At 40.2% G+C, this 19,843-nt stretch overlaps 1 protein-coding gene across 2 annotated transcripts; it reads right to left on the bottom strand.

Moving 5' to 3' along the window:
• Window positions 1-6,847: 6,847 nt before the first annotated feature.
• Window positions 6,848-19,621, bottom strand: LOC133887811 (uncharacterized). Of its 2 annotated transcripts, XM_062327792.1 has the most exons (5): window positions 19,418-19,621; window positions 19,194-19,330; window positions 18,373-18,485; window positions 7,640-10,752; window positions 6,848-7,516 (listed from the first exon to the last, which is right to left on the bottom strand). In XM_062327792.1, exons 3-5 carry the CDS (start codon window positions 18,382-18,384, stop codon window positions 7,513-7,515), a joined length of 3,129 nt encoding a protein of 1,042 aa, XP_062183776.1. In that variant the 5' UTR covers window positions 18,385-18,485; window positions 19,194-19,330; window positions 19,418-19,621; the 3' UTR covers window positions 6,848-7,512. The 2 variants fall into 2 exon arrangements, with proteins under 2 accessions (XP_062183776.1, XP_062183777.1); XM_062327793.1 differs by lacking the exons at window positions 18,373-18,485; window positions 19,194-19,330; window positions 19,418-19,621 and having other exon boundaries at window positions 7,640-10,175; window positions 10,315-10,362.
• Between the last annotated feature and the right edge of the window lie 222 nt (window positions 19,622-19,843).

Genomic DNA, 19,843 nt, shown 5'->3' with positions numbered 1-19,843 from the left:
ATATGATATAATATATAAGATGAGCTATATTTGTCCTTCCAATCCGATTACATCCCTAGTTGGAAGCATGAGCGGGCCCAATCAAAGATCTTTATGGAGTTGGGGGTCAGATGGAGATTAGTGCTCCAAGAACTTGCGGAAGAAATCTGAGGTGGGAAGCCTGGTGCCTGCAGTGACAGACGCCACTGCCGTGATGATGTATCCCGATGGCGGATTTGGCTATGCCTTTTCCGGGATTCGCCATGGCAACACCTCTTTCAGATTCGAGATTTTGGCTTTCGCCAAGGGCCGAAGGCGATCCTTTGTAGCCTTGGTTTGCCCCCATGGATCTGAGTTCGACTTCGGCGTGAGCGTTGTTTTCTTCCCCATCGATCACAAACTCGCCACAAGTTTTTGGAGAGAAAGAGGCTGGAGTAGTTGGACAAGACCAGGTTTGAGGGAGAGAATGATGAAAAGAGGTAAGGAGCCATCCGTCCCCTTTATTTATAATAGAAAATGAATTATTTGTCACTGAATAGCAACTTTTTTTACGATTTGCTATCGAATAGGTCTGGTTTCTTTCCATGCCATCGAATAGCGAGTTTTCTTCTTTTTATGCCATCGCTTCCGTTAGGCGGGCTGTGGATCTCTGTTAGACGCTGTAAAAAGACTATTTTCCTCCTATTTTATTATGTGTGTAATTTTCCTCATGGCACTGCAAATTATTGACTAAATTTCTGTTGCTAGTATGCGGTAAATAAAAGCTACAAGAAATTATCTTTCAACACTTAATTTAAAGTTGAAAAAATAAATTGAATATATATTGTACATTCAAACAGAAAATCGATGGATATATTTTTCAATGTACAATACATATTCAATTTATTATTTCAACACCCCCACTTGGGCAAATACCACAATACATATACCACACTAAAACCCCTTCTAAAAAACACAGTGGGAAAAATTATAGAGAAAAAAAATACATATTACCGTTCTTATGTTGCACGCATAGCCTCGTTAAAAACCTTGCATGAGAAACATTTAGGTCCAAACTTTTAAGGAAAAGAGTACAATGTTTATGCAAGTTGCATTGTACTTATTGTTTCGATAAAAATCTCATGTGACAAACCTTCATGTATAAAACTCACAAAGGGAAAAAGAATACAACACTCAACCTTCTCGGTCTTATATTCTTCAAGATATTCTTTTCTCCATGAATAATCATTAATCTTCATGATATTCTATAATGATCTACTTGATCTTAATATTTAAGTGGTATACCTTCAAGGTAAATGCAATTATCAATCATCAAATTGATTCCTTCTAGGTAAAATGACATAAATATTTCAAATCTAAAATATGATGATCAATGTTCAATATATATGCTTCCCCTCATAATGTCTTAGTCACATTGTCATAAGTTTGTATAAGCAATGGTATGCAATTACCATAATGCTTAGTCTTTCGTAGATCTAATTCACAATTCTTCAATTGATTGTTATGAGAGTAATTGGAGCAACATGCTTTATGCACAAATGATCACTTCTATAATTAGTTGTGCAATACAAACAAAGTTTATTCTTATAGAAAATTAATTCTTATAGAAAATAATAGGGATAATTAAGTTGCAACGATATACATCTACTGTATATAACATATCAAGCCTCAATACAGGAGGTTAAATATGGCAACTCTCTCTTAGTGTACTTCAATGTTATAGCAAATTAATATGTTTTACAGATCTTCAAGATTTGGCTTGTACCCAGTCTTGATTTGGCATTCTAGAGATAACTTAATTGACAGAAATCAACAATATTCTTATACTTTCTATGGTAAGAGAGGATATCTCCATTCTATTGCTAGTTAGTAAAACATGCACTTTCTAAGTGATTATATAGTGTCTTCATAGTCTTATGATTCGTCATTCTTTCATTTGGGTCTATGTCCACCAATGGGACTTATGGTGTTATTCAAGAATTGAATGGAAATCATTCTTTGACTTTATTCCTTCGAGGATATGCTCATTCTTCATTGATACGAGTCTTCTTTTTCTTTGAGATATATTCTCTTCTATGATATGCTCTTCTTGAGACTTTTCATATTCCTTCAAGAATATATTCTACCTTAGATTTCTTAATACTTGGTATGAGATTTAATTTCTATAAGTTGCAATTTTAATTCCTTCATGAACTAGTGAGTCCTTCAAGGATCTCTTCGTATGGATTTTCATAATCCACCGATTAACTGCATATTCTTTATTCATTCATTCATGACATTTCCCAGAGATGTAGCAGAACCTTTATTCATTCATAATAGGAGAATTCAAGTCTTTTCAAAGACAAATGAACCATTGTTTTTCACCATTTCATAATGACTAGTTTAGTCTGTACTTCTAGTTTCCCAGACTTTCTTTATGGTTCATCCTCGATTGCTTTCTTCATTGACCCGATATAAGCGCTACAAGCGATTTTCTATGGACTTTGTTTTCAAATTTGGGTTCTCGTAAGAGAAACATTAACAATTATAGAGACAGTGTTATCGACAACTATTCTTTTCTCCAATATTCTTATAATTTGAGATTATTCAATTTTTAACCATATCTTTGTCGTTTCCCTAAATGAAAGATACTTGATTGTTTTGCATCCCCAACACTAAGGATACGTGCGCGATGGTGCTGGGTTTTTCATTTTCATGATGAGCCTCTTTGTGAGGTGTTTAACCTTCATGGTGTTCTCTTCATGAGAATTTGAGGAGATTCTTACTGGTTGCTTTGACAAGTATGACTTGAGCTAGAACCCTGCAAGAATCCCCACAGATTTTAGATCAACCACCAACACGTCTACCTTGGTGATATACCCATAGACATCCCTAGGATATACCACACTCGGTATTTAGTTCACTACAAGTAAACTCAACTTCTAGTTTATAACTTCAAGTTGCTCCTCTTAATTTCGTTTCTAATTTATCTTGCATTCATTTAAAGCTTCATGCTTAGCAATGTTCGGTGCGTGATTCTATTATTTCTTAATCAAAGATCGTTTTCTTGCTGGAAATAATATAAGTCATTCAATTATGGGCTTTCTCTCCCCTAATGCCGATATTTGATCTTTTCAATAGAATACTTCAAAAGACATCCCCTATCATGGACATTCAATTAATAGAAATTCAGATCTATATCTCCCTAGCTTCAAATGGAGGCTCATTCATGTATGCTAAGGTGGTGAAATTATGTGAAAAATATTCACGCACTTATTCAAATTTGAGGGTTATTCATTATATGTATTGAGCTAGACTTTGATAATGCAGTGGCATGAAAATTGTGTTGCTCCAATTATATATAAAGCTTCTAAGTGGCCCAAATTAAGGGTCGTTGAGTTTACAAAACTATTATGATGTCTAGCTTCTTTTATTCTTCGCCCAATTTGATCCAATTATTACTTCAAATAAATTTGGATCATGAAACTTCAAGTTCATAATTACGCAACATCTAATCTACATGGAATTTCTACTGGAATGTTTAATTTCTATTGGAATATTTAATTGCCATAAATTTTGAGTTCCTTAAGTGCCTTTCTGTAGAAATTCTAAACCCTCACAAATACTATAAAGTATAAGTGTTTATCCACAAAACGCCTTATAGGGCTTTTTATTTCAATTGCCACTCAAATCTTACCCATTTTTAATTAGGTCAGTTTTCTATTGGGCCAATTTCAAATCAATCCGCTCCCTTGAGCATGGCGTGCTAGCCAATCAGAGAAAAAGAAAACACCTAGCCGTCAATCCATCATGGGACCGAATTATAATGGTTCAAATCAAAATATCTTCCCACCGTGCCCATTTTATATGCGATCTCCATGATTTCTCACGTTTAGGTCATATGCAGGCTACAATGCAAATAGAGTTTGAAAACTACACGGCTGGCAAGAAACAGAATAAAACATGAAGCCATGAACGTGTTGGACTCATGCTGTTATGCATGCATGTCCGGTTCTAGCCAGGCCAACAAATAGCTAAGTCCTTGTAGCACGTGCGTATAAATTCTCATTGATGGCATGAAGCATGAGTTTCCATGAATACAGTACCATGTTAAGTCACATCCGAATATCCAATGGGAGAAACATAAGGAGGTGAGTTCAAATATCCAATGGAAGAAAAGATTTGTATGCTAATAAATTAATACTTGGTTAGGTCCTATCCGAATATGGCACTGTTGGATATAGCCAGATTGCCTCCGATTCAACTTTAATTTTATTTTGAGAGAAAACAAATTACACGATACTATATCAGCAATGGACAGAACCATGTAATATGCTATATGATAGTATTATTATATATATAAGAAATACATAAATAAATTCCATCCAAAATCCTTACATATCCTCCCTCCATTTTAAAATAGATGTTGTTTTAAAATGCATGCAGTCAATCTTTAAAAACCTTGGTCACTAATACACGCAAAATCATTACTCCCCCGTTTAAAAATGTAAAGCGTATTTTATTTCGAAAAAGTCATCAAAAGTAATCTTTGACCGTTAATTTCTTTTACAATATATTATCAATTGCTATAAAATCAATATCATATTAAAAGTACTTTGAAATATAAATCTATTGAAACAAATTTTGTATACTAAACATGCATATAATTTGTCTAATTATCGGTCAAAACTCATAAAATTTGACTTTTTTGAAACAAAATATGCCTTACATTCTTGAACTTATGGAGTAGGATTTAACACATGAAAAACACTTTCATATAATTATATTTTTACACTTTTTTGCTAAGAATAACTATAAAACTTAATGGTCAAACATGCGTGTTGGAAACTATGTTGATGTTCTAAATGACGAGTAACAAAGAACAGAGTTAATTTTAATTGGAGAGTACTCTAGGAGCACTCATGTTAAACCTTGATGAAAGTGTATAAAGTTCCACAGTAATTGGAAAAAAAAGAAAAATACCCAAAAAAGAAAATATAAAGCCATCCGTATAGGTTAAACCACTATTCTTAATGGTTTGAATGAATTTTAAACATCAAATAGAAATAGATCTACAATACTGCAAATTCCAGAAAATGACCCCATGTCAAATTTAGCTATAGAACCGATTTGAATTTGAATATCTACTTATATTTTTTAAAAATTGCATTAAAATATAGAAAAAGGCGTCATGCCAACCATAAGTATACATAGATGTCTGTTACCATTACTATTAATAAAGATGAAGAATTAGAAATCCGTAAAAATGAATCTTTGGAAAAGATAATGATTCAGTGTCTTATAGACTACTACAAATATAGAAATTTAATTTGTATAATAAGGTCTAATAGTTTGTGATTTTGCGGTACAAATTTCTTAAAGATTGCGATTAAGGATACACTCAAATAATGAATTTATGAAAACATAATATTGTCACATTGCCATAGTTCAAAAAAGAAATAGATCAAATACATTCATTCAGTAGGACAAAGTTGTAACAGACTGGATTGAAAGGATAGCAGATGTCACAAACATGTTAAAACTGATCTAATTCCTTGAATTTGACTAATTCTACAAATTATAATTTTTTCACGGAGTACATAATTTCTGTGCTAATTTATAATAGTTTCGATTGAAGTACAATGTTTTAATAATCTAAGTATTAGCACTATAAATCACAAATTGGCAGATGCCTAGCACGGGTTCACGACTAGTTGTTCTTTAATTACTGAGTTGTTTATGACCAATTGTTCTTTTTCCGTGAAGTGTTTATGACCAACTACTTATTCTCTACTGTTTTGCCGCAGTCATCTTAGAAAGTTCCATTCTTCACTGTCAGATTCTAGTTAAGCAAAGTAAGTCGTTCGAGGATCGAAGTGTTTTTTATGACCACGATTGCAGCATGGTCCAGCTTACATTTCTGAGGCTGTTTCCTGGCTTCCAGCAGTTTTGAATACGTACCTCCCTTGCAATTCGGCATGGGACGAGCTCGTCTACAAGGACTATTCCAAATCTAGCGGCATACAGAAGAGGTGCCACTGCGTAGAATTGTGGCGAGGCGCCACACTGAAGTTCGGGAATAACATACGTAGCTATGACTAGCGGTTTATGTCTCAAGTCTAATTTATTTTTTTATTAACGGATCAGTCTTTGTATCAATTAGGGATGCACACAGACGTTTTGTCTTTAAAATGTAGGCATCAGAATTTGAACTATTATGGTTGGAGTCATACAACCTAAACAACTCCACCACTGCACCAAAGGATATTGGATGGAATCATGGAACACCTAAACATGTCGCAAAAACCAACATTCAGAGTGAAATGTAGGGAGCAAGCGTATTTCGCTTATTATTACTCGCTGATTATTCAGCAATCAACTAGATACAAATGGTGTACTGAGTGCAAAGAAACTTGAAACTTATGTTCCAGCTCACAGTAGGTATATAGGTTCAGACGACGCAGACTTTTTCCGGCAAAGGATTCCACCAGGTTCAGACACATGAAAACAAAATTAAAACTGTATACGAATTCAAGCAAATGCAAAACTCAGAATTCCTCTGTGCGATGGCACTGGCAATCAGGAGCTTCAGGGTGAAAGCACAAGCTTAATTCTTAGGCTCGGTTTGTTTTAGCATTTGGTTGGTAGTCAAAAGCTAAAACAAATAGGATTATGAAAAACTAGTTTTTGAAAAACAGTTTTTTTGATAAAATGAACTAAAAGCTAAGAAGCTAGCTGCGAGTAATTTTTCTCATTTTTGGTGTGTTAAGAACCTAAAAATTTCTCGTAAAAGCCCACATGCAAAAGTAAAAATCAGAAGCCAACTTTCAGAAAAATTCAACTTCCAGCAAAAACGTAAAAGCCACCACTCAAATAAACATACCCTTAATAGCACTTAGTAATCACTGTCGGCAATGCAATACCTCAACCACTTTTCCCAAGTGCAAGAATAAATCACACACCACAAACTTCATATATCGTAGCTTAATGGTTCACAAATCACAACAGCCGGCATCAGGCACACAACCAGCTGTCTCGTGGTTCATCAAACTTCAGCTGCCGCTTATCGGCTACTCCGTCTCCGACAGCATTGTAGACACTCGTCAAGCCACACAAATCAAACACACACACACACAAACACACATGCAGCAGGTGGGCAGGCAGGTCGCAGGCACACTCAGCTGCTGATTCCCTCCGCTTCAAATTCAACCGCAAGCCAGACACATCGGCCGGATCTGAGCGCGCGCAACACGCGTGCAACCACAAACCAGGCCGAATTTTTATTCCAAAACACACAGCATGCGCAGGCCAACCCGGCCATCAACACAGGCAGGGGCGAGCCTGAGCTGGCCCGTGTAAGCACAACAAACTCACCAGAAGGCAGAAGTTGTGCCGGCAAGCAACCCAGAAGCTAGCTCCGACTGGCTAGCCACGCAGGCACACCACACAAAATGAACCGCAGCATCAATGAGTGGCAACGTCCGATCCATCTCAAACGTCGAACATGCCTCTCGATCGATCCCTCGTTGCAGCAGGAGATGCACGGTTTAGGATTCACCTAGCCAGCAAATGGTGAGCAAATAAGTTAGCTGGCTTACAATTTACAAGAACACATGCGATCAGTAGCAGAACTACCAAAGATGGATGGGTGGATGGATTGTTTCATACGGAATGCACGTACCTGAGGACGGTGCCCCTGAGCAGGCGCCTCTTGTAGAAACGCGAGTGCACCGGCGGCTCGAAGAGGTCGGGGTGGTGGCCGGCGGCCGGCCCGTCCCACTCCAGCGCGTCCCACACGTCCTTCTCTAGCTCCACCGTCGGCCTCCTCGCGCCTGGCACGCGGCCCTCCAAGGCCGGCAGCCGGCGCAGGCCGAAGCTGCCCCTGATCCTGATGGTCTCGAGCGCGGGCGCGAGCATTATATTCACCTCGCAGATCTGCCGCAGCTTCGGCAGGTCATGCAGGTGGATGCTGCTCAGCTTCGGGAACTGTACGCCGCGGATGGTTTTGTTATTTAACTCCTCGTAGTACTTGTCTAGTACGAAGACGTGCATGAGGTCACCGCAGTGGATGATGTGGAGGGTCACCAAGTTGGGGAATGAGGCCTGCCACAGGGGCAGCACAAACTGGAGCCTTGGGCAGGAGCGCAGATGCAGGTGCTGCAGATTTTCGAAGGGAGAACTTTTATAACGCCACCCTTTCCTCCAAATGCAGAGGGCCATTGTGAGGTCCGATGCCCACATGGTCTCCAGATTGGAGAAAGAGGAGAGCAAAGGGTTGAAGACGGTTTCCATGTTGTGGCACCTCTCCACGCGGCACCACCTGAGGCTATACCAATCTTGTGCACCCATGCTAGCTCTGGTCAAGACATCGTGCACATGCAGGGATTGGACATGCTGTTCCATCGCAACACCTAAATTATCAGTACCATAATATGCTTCCAGCTCGTGCTCCCCGCCGAGGTTCCCATCACCAATCTCGACATGGCGATCAAACTGTTGAGTCGGGGGCAGCGGGAAGGCCAGCATCGGGATCAGGGCATCACCAACGACCTCCGTAAGGACATCTCCGTACTTGCCTGCTAGAGCAAGGTGGCGTTGATTAGTGGGTCCAACCATCTCCTCTTTGCTGGTTTCTTCGAGTTGAACAAATTCAGTATACACATTTGAAGATACTATGTGGATATTGAAATAGACATCATCTGAACGGTCTTCTTGAGTTCGTAACGGAGAACACAAGGACCTAGCAAGCCTCGCGTCTCCAAGAATAGCATGCACCTGCAACTTGAAGGGTTTATGCTTGGCCAGGGGTGGCCGAGTACATCCAACTGTCTTCCAAGGTCGTGTGTCTATGCATATCAACTCTATCTCGTGCATTGAGTCCCATCTTATTGCACGAAGGTGTTGACAGCCCAATAGAAAGAGTCGCTTGAGCTTGGGGACATCCACCATCATAGTTACAAAATCAAGTATCTTTATTGGGGTTCCGGAGAGGTCCAGCTCCACGAGATTGGGCAGCCCACGCAAGAACAATTTCTCCAATTGCGAGCATCCTTGTAGGGATATCTCACTGGTTTTGACATTCTTCTTACTTGCATCGGAAGGAGGCTTCGGACGGGAACTTTCTAGAGGTAGCTCAATAGTAGATGTCCAATGGGACGCTGGTCCGTAGCCATCAAAGCTGAATGACCTTAAGGATGAAGGGAGCTTGTCAGGCATGGCAACTTTTTCTAGCCCATCGCAACCATCAAGAACAAGCACCTGAAGCTTGCTCGCCTTTGATAGGCTTGCTGGTAGACTCTCCATGTCGCTGTTGCCAGACAAATCAAGTATTTCTAGATTTGTCTTGTCCATGAATAAGTCGTTGATGGCTGTTGACGATGCTTCAGCATGATGCATAGGCTTGGTTATTCTGAGCCTCTGAAGGTAAGGTAGTCTTCTTTGCAATTGACTTGTGTGCTGCCAGCACCAAACTCCCTCCATATTTAGCTCCCTGAGGTTAGCCATGAGATCCATCTTTTCTTCATACAAGATCTCATCCCAATCTGTATAACGAATGTCAAGCACCCGCATGCTATGCAGACATGTCCACCCCATACAATCCTCTCCTTCACTTGTGTTATCGTCTCTGCAGTGGTCCAATGCAAGGAATCTTACTGTGTGGCAGTGGCGGAAAGGAGGTGATGCAAAACTGAAGGCACAACAAGAAAGAATTAGCACGCTAAGGTTGCTGCAGTGCTTGAACAATCCATTTGGCAATCCTGGTTGGTTATTATGCTTTTCAAATGCTACGAATAAAGATGATGCCCTTTCTAGTATAGTTTGCATGTCCTCCTGTAATATCAGATTCTTCGAGGTAGTAATGGAAATCCAACGGTAAGGTCTCTTTTCAAAGATGCCATCATCTTTAACTACCAAAAAAGGACTTTCTGGATCTTCCTTGAACTTTTCAAACACATCATCAAGCATAGATGTATCGAAGTCCCAACTTATTTCTGGATGTAGTGCATTACTAATCTCCCTCGCTCTTTCTCCCTGAACAATATCATCACATATCCAGCACATAGAAGCATGAGCCACCCTATCAAATCCAGTGGTGTTGTGAAAATTATAATACATGAATAACTCGTACAAACAACAATCCGTACAAGCATCCATGCTAGCAGCCTCTTCACGCAATAGTGCATGAAACTTTGAATAGCTGACAACCCCGTCCCCGCCTGTAACAAAATAGTCAGTATGTCTTAGCATGTTGCGTAGCTCTGAATAGCGGGGATGAATAGTCAGGAACCCTTTTTTTTCAAATGTCCATAATATTTTGTGATTGCGATATTCAAGAGTAATACCAAATCTACTTACATCAACCTCATCATCACTTCCATTAATAAAAACCATAAAAAATCTTCTATACCCCAGGGTTTGGTCAATCACTGCTGAGACACTATGTATCAAATCCCTAGAGCGGTGGTCCTTTCCACTGTAGTCATCATCCTCGTCCTGCTCGTCAAATATGGTCATGGTTTTATGGTCAAGTTTCAGCTCCTTTGCAATTTTTCTCTGCATTTCCCTTCGGCTTTCCCACACTGAGCAGTCTATGAAAATCATTCTGTCAAATCTTAATTGTAGAGGAGGGCCTTTCATAGATGTAAGTACTTGTGATACGGATCTAAGGACCGGTGCCGCCCCCATGCCATTCCAACCATCAAAATATATGACTTTGTATTGATCATTTTCTGGTCTCCGCACATAATAAAGTATCAATTCTCTGGCGTAGTCAATGTCTTCCCAACAAAATACCTGAAGTGTGGGATAAGCGGTAAGCGAAGAGAGACAATGCTAATTTCTTGCAGCTTTAGTTAACTAGCTAGTTAGTTACTCAAAAAAATTACTAATTAGTTAATCCAATACGAGCATACTCTAATCAAACACATCTGTGGATGTATCAATGAATACCGGCAGGTATATATAAATAAATCATCTAGTATTGGCGGGAGTTCCAAACCTTCTTTGGAACAAAGCGCGAAGCTTAGGGTCACGTGAATTTACTACTCTAGCACGCTTACTGTAAGGACAAAATAGATGCAGCGTATCTCTCTAGCACTCTTACTATACAGCCGCATTTTTTTTTAATCATTTTCCCCTTTTTTTCAATTGACCAAACAAACTATAATAGACATGCATGCTAGTCACCATTGTAAAACCTGCTATGATCTATTCAAGAACATAGAGAAACAATAATTCAAGCATGGACATATATAAAACTTTTAGTCCGGAGGCCCTTCTCGTTTTATCGATTTCAATGGTGCGAGAGCAAGTGGGTTTCCTTGTTTAAGGTGTGCTGGGGAGGAACTTTCCCAAGTATTAGAAGTATGTGGATAAATCTGGGACCCACAGGTAATCTAAATTGCTTCTCTTGGCTCTCTCTCTCTCATTTGTTCATTTTGTTCTAACACTATACCCCTTAGATACTCTTTAATTTTTATCCAGTTGTGACAGACTTCGATTATATCTACCAATTTCTTTCTATGCCTTCCATCCCTATTCATAGTTTTTCTCTCTTTTGTGTTGCACCTTAGCTTGGGCTATGTTAGCCCTTGCTGCAACCAATCTCACATGACTCAATGAATCCAGATTTTGGCTTGCTGATGCTCCGTTTGGCACAGCTCCAGATCCGAGATCCATCATGAATCTAAAATTTATATAATAAAATAAAGTGGTTTAAACATTTATTTTTTTTTATCTAAAATAAAAACTGGATGACTCAACTAAATACCATCAATCCATCCATAATTTCAGATCCTGGATTTTTTTAACAAGGTATGACTAGCTTAAAAAGTTCAGAATCTGAATATCTGCCAAACGAAGCCTAAGTAGAAACCCTAGCTCTGGTTGTACCTCTGGTTTAAGCCCCTCTCTTTGGATTTTATTAAGAAGTTGGATTCCAGCTCTTAGACTGCATTCTTATTTGCTGCAATAGCATAAACAGGTGCTTTGGCCTACGTCGCAGTGCCCCAGATGTCGGATTTCGTCTATAAAGAACTATGAGTGTAGTCATATACATTTTTAAATTTGTAGTGGTTATAATAAATTATAAAAAAAAATATTATAATGTTTTGTCAAAGTATAATGAATTTATTTAAATTAGAAATTTCCATAACTCTTGTCATGGAGTATTAATATATGATACAATGGACTATTATTGTAGTAGGTATGTGATTCATTAAGGAAACCTCTTTAATGATTGCTAAACCTTCATGCTAATCTCGTTGGTAACCTGGTTCAACCACGGTGGCATGTATGTATGTGTGGTCTGCATGGTTTAGAGATGGCAATTAGACCCGTAGATTCGGGTATCCGTTAGTTTTACAATTAATAGATCAATGTTCGAGTTCCATTTTCCAATAATGGGTCTGTCAGATCCAGTATCAAACGGGATCGGGTTAGATTCGGGTTTCAATTTTCAGACAAGGATACTCACGGGTCGCCCAAAATAGTTGATTACAGCCCATTTCAAGACAGCCCAATTGGCCCAGTCGCCCATAAAAAAAAGCTCGGTGCCTCACGCCTCCAATCCAATCCCCATCCGCCGCCGAGCCCGCTCCCGACGCCCCCTCCACGACGCCTCCTCCCCCAACCCCGTTGGCCCGCTCCTCCGTCTCCTGCGGTGCGCGCCATGAGCGCCACCACCCGCGCCTCGCCCGACGCCCTCCCGTGCCCCTGCGAGTGGGACGGTGGGTTGGAGAAGACGGCCTCCCACACGTCGCCGAACGCCGCGAGAGGGAGATGAGACTGCCGACTGTGCGAGATCGCGAGAGATGGAGCCGAGAGGAGCAGTCTGCAGATCCAGCACCCTCCTACTCCTCGCCACCATCCTTGCAGCAGCCAGCTCCTCCGCATCCGCCATCGGAAACAAGTATACTGCCTGCAAGGTCGTTGCTGTAAGTTCCTTCTTCTAGTCTTCTTCTATCCTTTTCTCCTCTCCTCCTCTCTTGAATTCGTAGGGGTATGCATGTATAATCATTCTTGGAGCAATCTGCTGTGTGCTGAAGTTGTTTCGCATCGGCGAGCGGAAGAAATTACCTACCAAGGTTCGATCTTTACTGCTCCTCGTGAAGCTATGTTGGGATGTGCTTTGATCTGTTGTAACACCTGACGGGTCCCCGCCGGGTTCGGTTGTGGGGCACATTTTAACCCGATTAGTAATTCGGGTACGGATCGGGTTTTGAATTTTGGGTTGGACGGGTTTTGGCTGAACCCGTACCCGACCTGACCCATTTCCATCCCTGGCATGGTTGCATGCGTGATGTATGTATACTTTAGAAGAAGATAGAGGGGTACTTTGGGTTCTTTTTTTATAATGACAGAGTTGGGTAATTTAGAAAAAAGATTTAGGGGTACTTTGGGTTAATTTTTTCATAATAGCAGAGGTGGGTAATTTAGAAGTAGATATATGGGTACTCTGGGTTAATTTTTTCATAATGGTAGATGTGGGTAATTTAGAAGCAGATTTAGAGGGTGCTTTGGGTTATTAATTGCACAGGTGAGTAATTTAGAAGCATATTAGATCCAATGGTTGTTGTTGTCATTGATGATCGAGTCTACCAAATCGATGGTTATATTTTGCTTTTGTTGCGTTCCTAGATTTCGCTCTTTTTCTATCACATCTCATCTGAGGATTAACATGGTGTATGCGAAAGGAACCTCCAATTCTTCGAGGACTCTTCTCTCTTCTTGATTCCTACTCAACTACATTGTCCACACATACAGCAACGGTCGATTTCACAACACTCCCCCTTGGACACGTTGTTAAGAAAAGAGTGCATTTCTCATGTATCTTTCCATTGCACATGTTGTCTAATTAAAAATCTCGTGTTAAGAAAACCAATGGGATAAAACTCAACCAAGAGAAAAAGAGTACATCATATAATCCCTTGGAATTGAATTGTGACTATCACAATTGGTTAACCTTGATCATGCGAATCATGGTGGTCAAGTGGACTATTTCGCGTAAAACTTTCGCTGAAGTTCCAAACGACTTTGTCGCTCCCTTGAACCTTGGAGCAATAGGAATTTGAGTTTGAACGTGTCAGATCTCCCTTATGCTAAGACTTAAAGTCTCTCCCGAACGTGTCAGATCTAGCATGAGAATCTAAGTATGATATCGCTCTCCCAAAGACAACAATCATTGAAGTCTTAGTTTCATTCCATTGCATCATATGTATCCTCTGAATAGATGCTAGCAAGGATTGCAAATATCACAAGTCCTATTATGCTTACAGCTCAATGTCCATACTGAAATGTGAGTATGCATAATCTTATGAGCTATATCCATTTTCATCTTTAACCCTTTTAACATTACCGCTTATTGATATTGTGCAATACAAGCTCACACTATCCTCCTATATGACTTATGGAAGTTCGGTGAAAATCAAAATCAAAATACCATTCTTTCTCTTAAAGGTGAAATATCATTTCCTATAGGTTATCATTGCCTGTATATTGCTCACTCCCGTACCTACTTCGTCTCCAAGACGCTGCCTGCATCTAGATCCACCGTGATCTGAGCCAGCCGGATCCGATGGAATCTGGCCGTTACTTCCTCGACGTTGCCTCAGCCATACGCTTCTTTCTTGATTTTGTATTTCTGTCGATTGACGTCCTTCCTCCTCCTTGATGCCGCATCTCACCCATGCATGGCCGCTCGCTGCCTGCTTGTTGCGTTTAGACATGATGTTTCCTCCTGATTCGTGGTCACCCTCTCTCGCATCGGTGCCGCTTATTCTAGCGTCTCCGCCTCTGCCTGCGTCCTCCAGAGGGATGCAAGCCACCGTTAGCCGAATCCAGTGGAATCGAGCCGTGGTCCTTCTCCGACGCAACCTCTTCTCCTTGCCCCTATCTACTTCTCCTTGCCCCTATCGCTGGTTCTTCCTCCTCCTTGACATGGCGTTTTTTCCATAGCCGTCGGTCTCGCAGCCTTCTTTCGGTCTCACGGCCATCTAGACCAGACTTGCGTTGGTGAGTCCACGCATTGCCTCGAGGTTGTGTTAGTATAGATTCCAAAGTTGCCTAGGCATATATGTATGTATATGAGATAGATTCCATCTTTAAACTGCTAATGTTGTCGTGTTGGCGCAGGTGAGATTCTACATTTAGGACACGTCTAGATAGTAATGCTATAGTTAAGATCTAACCGTTATAACTTGGGTCTATGAAAATCAACAGTGCCGTTCTTTTCTTTTTCTCATCTAGGCCTTTGAGAGCGTAGAAGATGGCTCCTTTTAACTTTGTTATACTAGCATAATAGATGTACTTTGTTTGTGGTAAGAGTGGCTTGTCGGAAGGATTATTGCTTGTGAGGATTTGCTTGCATACAACCTTTTTGATTGAATGTTTCTGAGGCTTATTTGTTTTCCCCTTTCCATGAAACAAATTTGTGTCAGAAGGCAATCTTGAATTGGGTTCCATGGTGTCTCGGCTTAAGGGAACGTGTCTACTTGGAGGCCTCTGGACTGCAGGAGCATGGGTGCCTGTGCTTAGATGCTTACCAGGTATGCATTTCTCACAGGTAGTTTCCTTTTCTATTTTACCTCCTTTTAGATCTACTAATGCAAGTCAAATGTCTGTCCTTTGTACAAAAGAACTCCACAAGTGAAGTAAAATACCTTTCCCATTTCAAGTTTGTATTGGCTTGTCACAAACTCGGATGATGTTATGTGGATTAGAGTAGTCACCTGTAACGTGGAACCATGCCGCGTTCCTCTTCTCGAGAACGTCGTCCCTGTTCCGGGAACGTGAGAATAATCTGGTCCCCCGCCTTGTCAAAATATTTCGCAAGTAGTGTACCATGTTCCTCGATCCATTTCCTCGACTCCATCGACCCGGGAATTATGTGACATAAAGCATGACCGTATAGTAATGTACATGGACTTTCAATTTAGAGTTCTTATTAAGTTATCTAAGAGATTGTGATGAATAATTCGCATACCTATCCTATGTCTCTGGAGTTCTTTTGGAACAATGTTTTGTTTTTTAATTCCTATAACCATGCTGACTGTGTTGAAGGAAGTGATCGCTAGAATAGTTTTTTTATAGTTGGAAACTGAACAAATCTCATTTGCTGCTGTCGTGTCAATTTTCACAGTAACGATTGAGAGTCTGATACTGAAGAATTTAACTACGTTTCAGACTTAAAAAGTTTATAATTGTTGCACGATCTTCGTAATGTCTTCCTCCATGTCACAAAGTACAACAAGTTTGATACAATTTGCACAGATGATGCATTAGTCTGCTCCAAAAGATCGTCTGAGATCCACCTTCGTTACAAGCAAGATTAAAAGATAATTCTTCGATGAAGATTTGGTGGTCATTTTGGAGTTAAGGTAAGAGACCTAGATGGTGACAATATTGTTCGACTTAAATGACCTTTTGAGATAACTGTTTAATTTTAGTTCGCAATTTAGATTCCCTGCCTCTTGAACTAATATGACTTCTAAATTATTGTCCCTTAAGTCTGGTATAAATTGATTGGTCTTTTTGTTTTATAGTATCTTCAAACTGTATTGCTTAGAGTATCACAAGAACCATTGTTATTGATCACACTTGTTTTTGCATAGCAGTGGCTGTTTTCTTATTTTGTAATGTTCCCCAATTCTCGATGCGGATTTGCAGGTCATTTTTTAGTTAACAGACCTAGATGATGGCAAGACTGTTGAGCTGAAATGGCCTTTTCAGACAACTGAATACTTTCAGTTTGCCTCTTTGAACTAGCATCCCTCTCAAATTATAGTTTCATTATTTAGGTGTAAACTATTTCTTGGCCATTTTTGTTTCATAATGTAAGCAACGGGTGCACTTTAGTGAAAATGGTAGCAAATTGTGGGTACCTCCCAACGTGTTTCTTGGCCAGTCAGAGTTCCGTGATCCCCTTCTTTAAGACACAGCCAAGGGGGTATCATCTCCCCGTGGTCACGTTTTTTTTTCTCTACAGAATATTTCACGTGTTTCTTTGAAATTTGGTCTGCTCTTTGTTCAGTGAACTCGCACTGCTGAGTTGTTGGTACCAACTTCGAAGTGAAGAAAGAAAACTATTGTTTAATGTTTAAAATATCCTAAAGAAAGAAAACTATTGCTTAATGTTTATAATATCCTAAGTTAAATGTAAGCTGTAAACCGATAGTTTACAGCATGGGTCAATGCAGTCCAAAAGGAACAGAGAAGACATGCTGCAGGGATCCTTGTATATTTGTGGTCCAACATACGGACGGAGAGAAACAGGAGAATTTTGAAAGGGAAGGAGCTCGATGTGCTACAGGTGGCGTTGAAGGTCAAGGAGGACATCGCGCAGAGGTGCATGGCGTTCATGGAAGCTTTGGAAGAAGACCAGGAAGAAGCGTCTTCAAGACATGCTGTGTTTCAGGCGTTTGGCGCAAGAAGGATGCAAGGAGCAGTTGACGTGTTCAGTGCCGTCTAATCTTTGGGCTTTTTAACACCCCCGTTTTTTAGCCCCTGGTGTTTAGGCAGAACCCAGATGCTCTTGTTTATCTGGTATGACTCTGTTTTTCTATCTTCTAATTAAAGCACAGGCAGCGCTCCTGTAACTTTTCCGTCAAAAAAAAAAAAAGCTCACGCACTCATATAAGCTCCGTTTTCCGTACACCACTAGAAAATTGCAAATTTCATATTTTATGATCATAGGCTCGCAGCTAATTATTTGCTACCTTTGATTTTCATCACTTTTCATAGTATATCTCAGAATTTAGAAGCATGACAGTTTACACTTCAGCAAATCTGTTCTCAAAAGTTGTAGTGAAGAAGAAGAAATTGCTTAGCAGTAACTTACTAAATTATTTGCCTATCTCATGCAACAGAAGATGGTTGCCTTGATTGTTATTTTTTTCATACAGAGAATATACCCTTACTGTTATCTTTCAAACAGAGAGTGCGAAGAGTACTACGTTACCATAGCTTATTAAACAGGTAGCAATTACGGAATAATTTATGAGAAGGCTTAATCAGGTGCATTAAACAGATATATTGCTTCGCACGACTAAACGGGCTAGCAGGGGCGACAAAGCCGCGCCCTACTTCTAGTGTATTTCCTATAATACATGCGTACGGTGGAAAACTAGCCCGGAACTTAGTGAAGATTGATGCTATGTGATTATGAATTTCATAAGGCGAAAAGCGCGCGTTGCACGTACGCGCTAACTTAGTGTATCTGTGGTTTAGGCAATTGTTTATAAGAAATAGTGGTTCCATAGCAGACATGCAACATTCTGTGAAAAGTTTCGGTTCGTGTTGCAACATTACCAAATTTATTTTACTAGACCACGCGCGCAGGCTTACTAGTAGCGGGAGGGAGCGCTGGAGCATCGTACGTAAAAACTGAAGAAATAAAACAAAGCAGCAGAGCAGTACCATATACTTCATGGCGACTGATGAGATTCCTCTGTTGTAGAAGACTAACAAACAGAAGGCGCAGCAGCTGATTATCGATCTAACTCATTAATCAATCCCGCCGGCTCCTGCATCTGCATGCACACGACATTAATCTGTCAGTACTAGGCTTGTGCTTGAGTAAATTATTATGGATTGTTTCACCAATATCGTTCATAATACTCTTTAGAATTTGTTGTTTGCAAGTGAATGTTTTGCTATGAATTGAGTTCAAGGTGGAGGATCTTGAGTGAAAAAAGAGTTTTTTTTTCTACTAGATACTATAGCATTTGGTATTGCAGATGCAATATGTGTTTGTTATCTTTGCTTATTCAAAGAGGTCTTATACAAAATATGTTGTATAGATACTACAATGTTTGATACTATATTAAGTATGTTCTTGTTATTTTAGAGACAGAGATGTTCACTCGTGATTGCATAGAGATGGATACGCCCACTCGTGACTACAGAGGTATATTGCAGAGGTTTTATATTTTGTTAATTACATATTATACCTTCATCCGAACTATTGTTTGAAAGGAGCAGTTAACAACCATGTCATGAGATTCCCCAGCGCGCTTTTTACAGATTTGTCTCTCGTGATTTTTTTATTTCCGTATTGAAGGGTTTTCCATATTAAATCTTATGTGTACAGATCCAAATTGCTAACAACAGAGAATCCAATAATGAGAATGCATGCCCTGATAGGGTGTATGAATGAACAAATATTGGCACATATATACACCAGCTAGTAGTGCACCGGTTTTTGAAAACTTCTTTGAATGAAAAGTACCAATGCTTACCCATTCTTTCATGACGAAATCCCTCTGTCGTAGAAGCCCAATAAACAGAAAAGACGCGCACGAATGCCGGGATCTAACCCATCAATCCGATGATTCAATACCTCTCGCCAGCTCCTGCGGCCGCAGAAACCATTTAACTGTCAGTACCAAGCTTGCGCTTCAGCATTGTTAACGAGTAGCAGTAAGGGAGGAAACACAGGAGAGGATCGAACCCGAGCACCCACCTGTTCTTCTGCCCGAGGACAGGGGAGAACGAAAGGAACAGCAAACCAATTCTTCTGGTACGCAGCGCAAGCCCCCAAAATCAATTGGAAGCCGGAAATGCGGTCGAGACGTTGGAGAGTAGCGTAAAAACTATGGTCTGGCACCACAGCAGCTATCCTCCTCTCTCTTTCACACACACACAAATACGCAGGGTTCCTTGCTTGTTGCCTTCCTCCATGTGTATCGGCTGGGTGCTTTGCTTCTCACCGGCCTTCAATCTTTTTCCAAAGCAAGAGATTCCCCAGCGCGCTTTGCTTTTCTCAAAGATGGGTTAGCACTTAGCAGTAGGTGTAATTGCGTTAAAGACAATCATGCATGGCCCGGTAAAGAGTAGCAAGCAGCACTTTCGACTTTTCTTTTCCTGAGATGAGCTCTCTCGACTTCGT

This window comes from Phragmites australis, chromosome 13 (assembly GCF_958298935.1).
Source record: "Phragmites australis chromosome 13, lpPhrAust1.1, whole genome shotgun sequence".
Taxonomy (NCBI): domain Eukaryota; kingdom Viridiplantae; phylum Streptophyta; class Magnoliopsida; order Poales; family Poaceae; genus Phragmites; species Phragmites australis.
The sequence above is the reverse complement of the archived record's forward strand: the minus strand, read 5'-3'. Positions and strand labels throughout refer to the sequence as shown.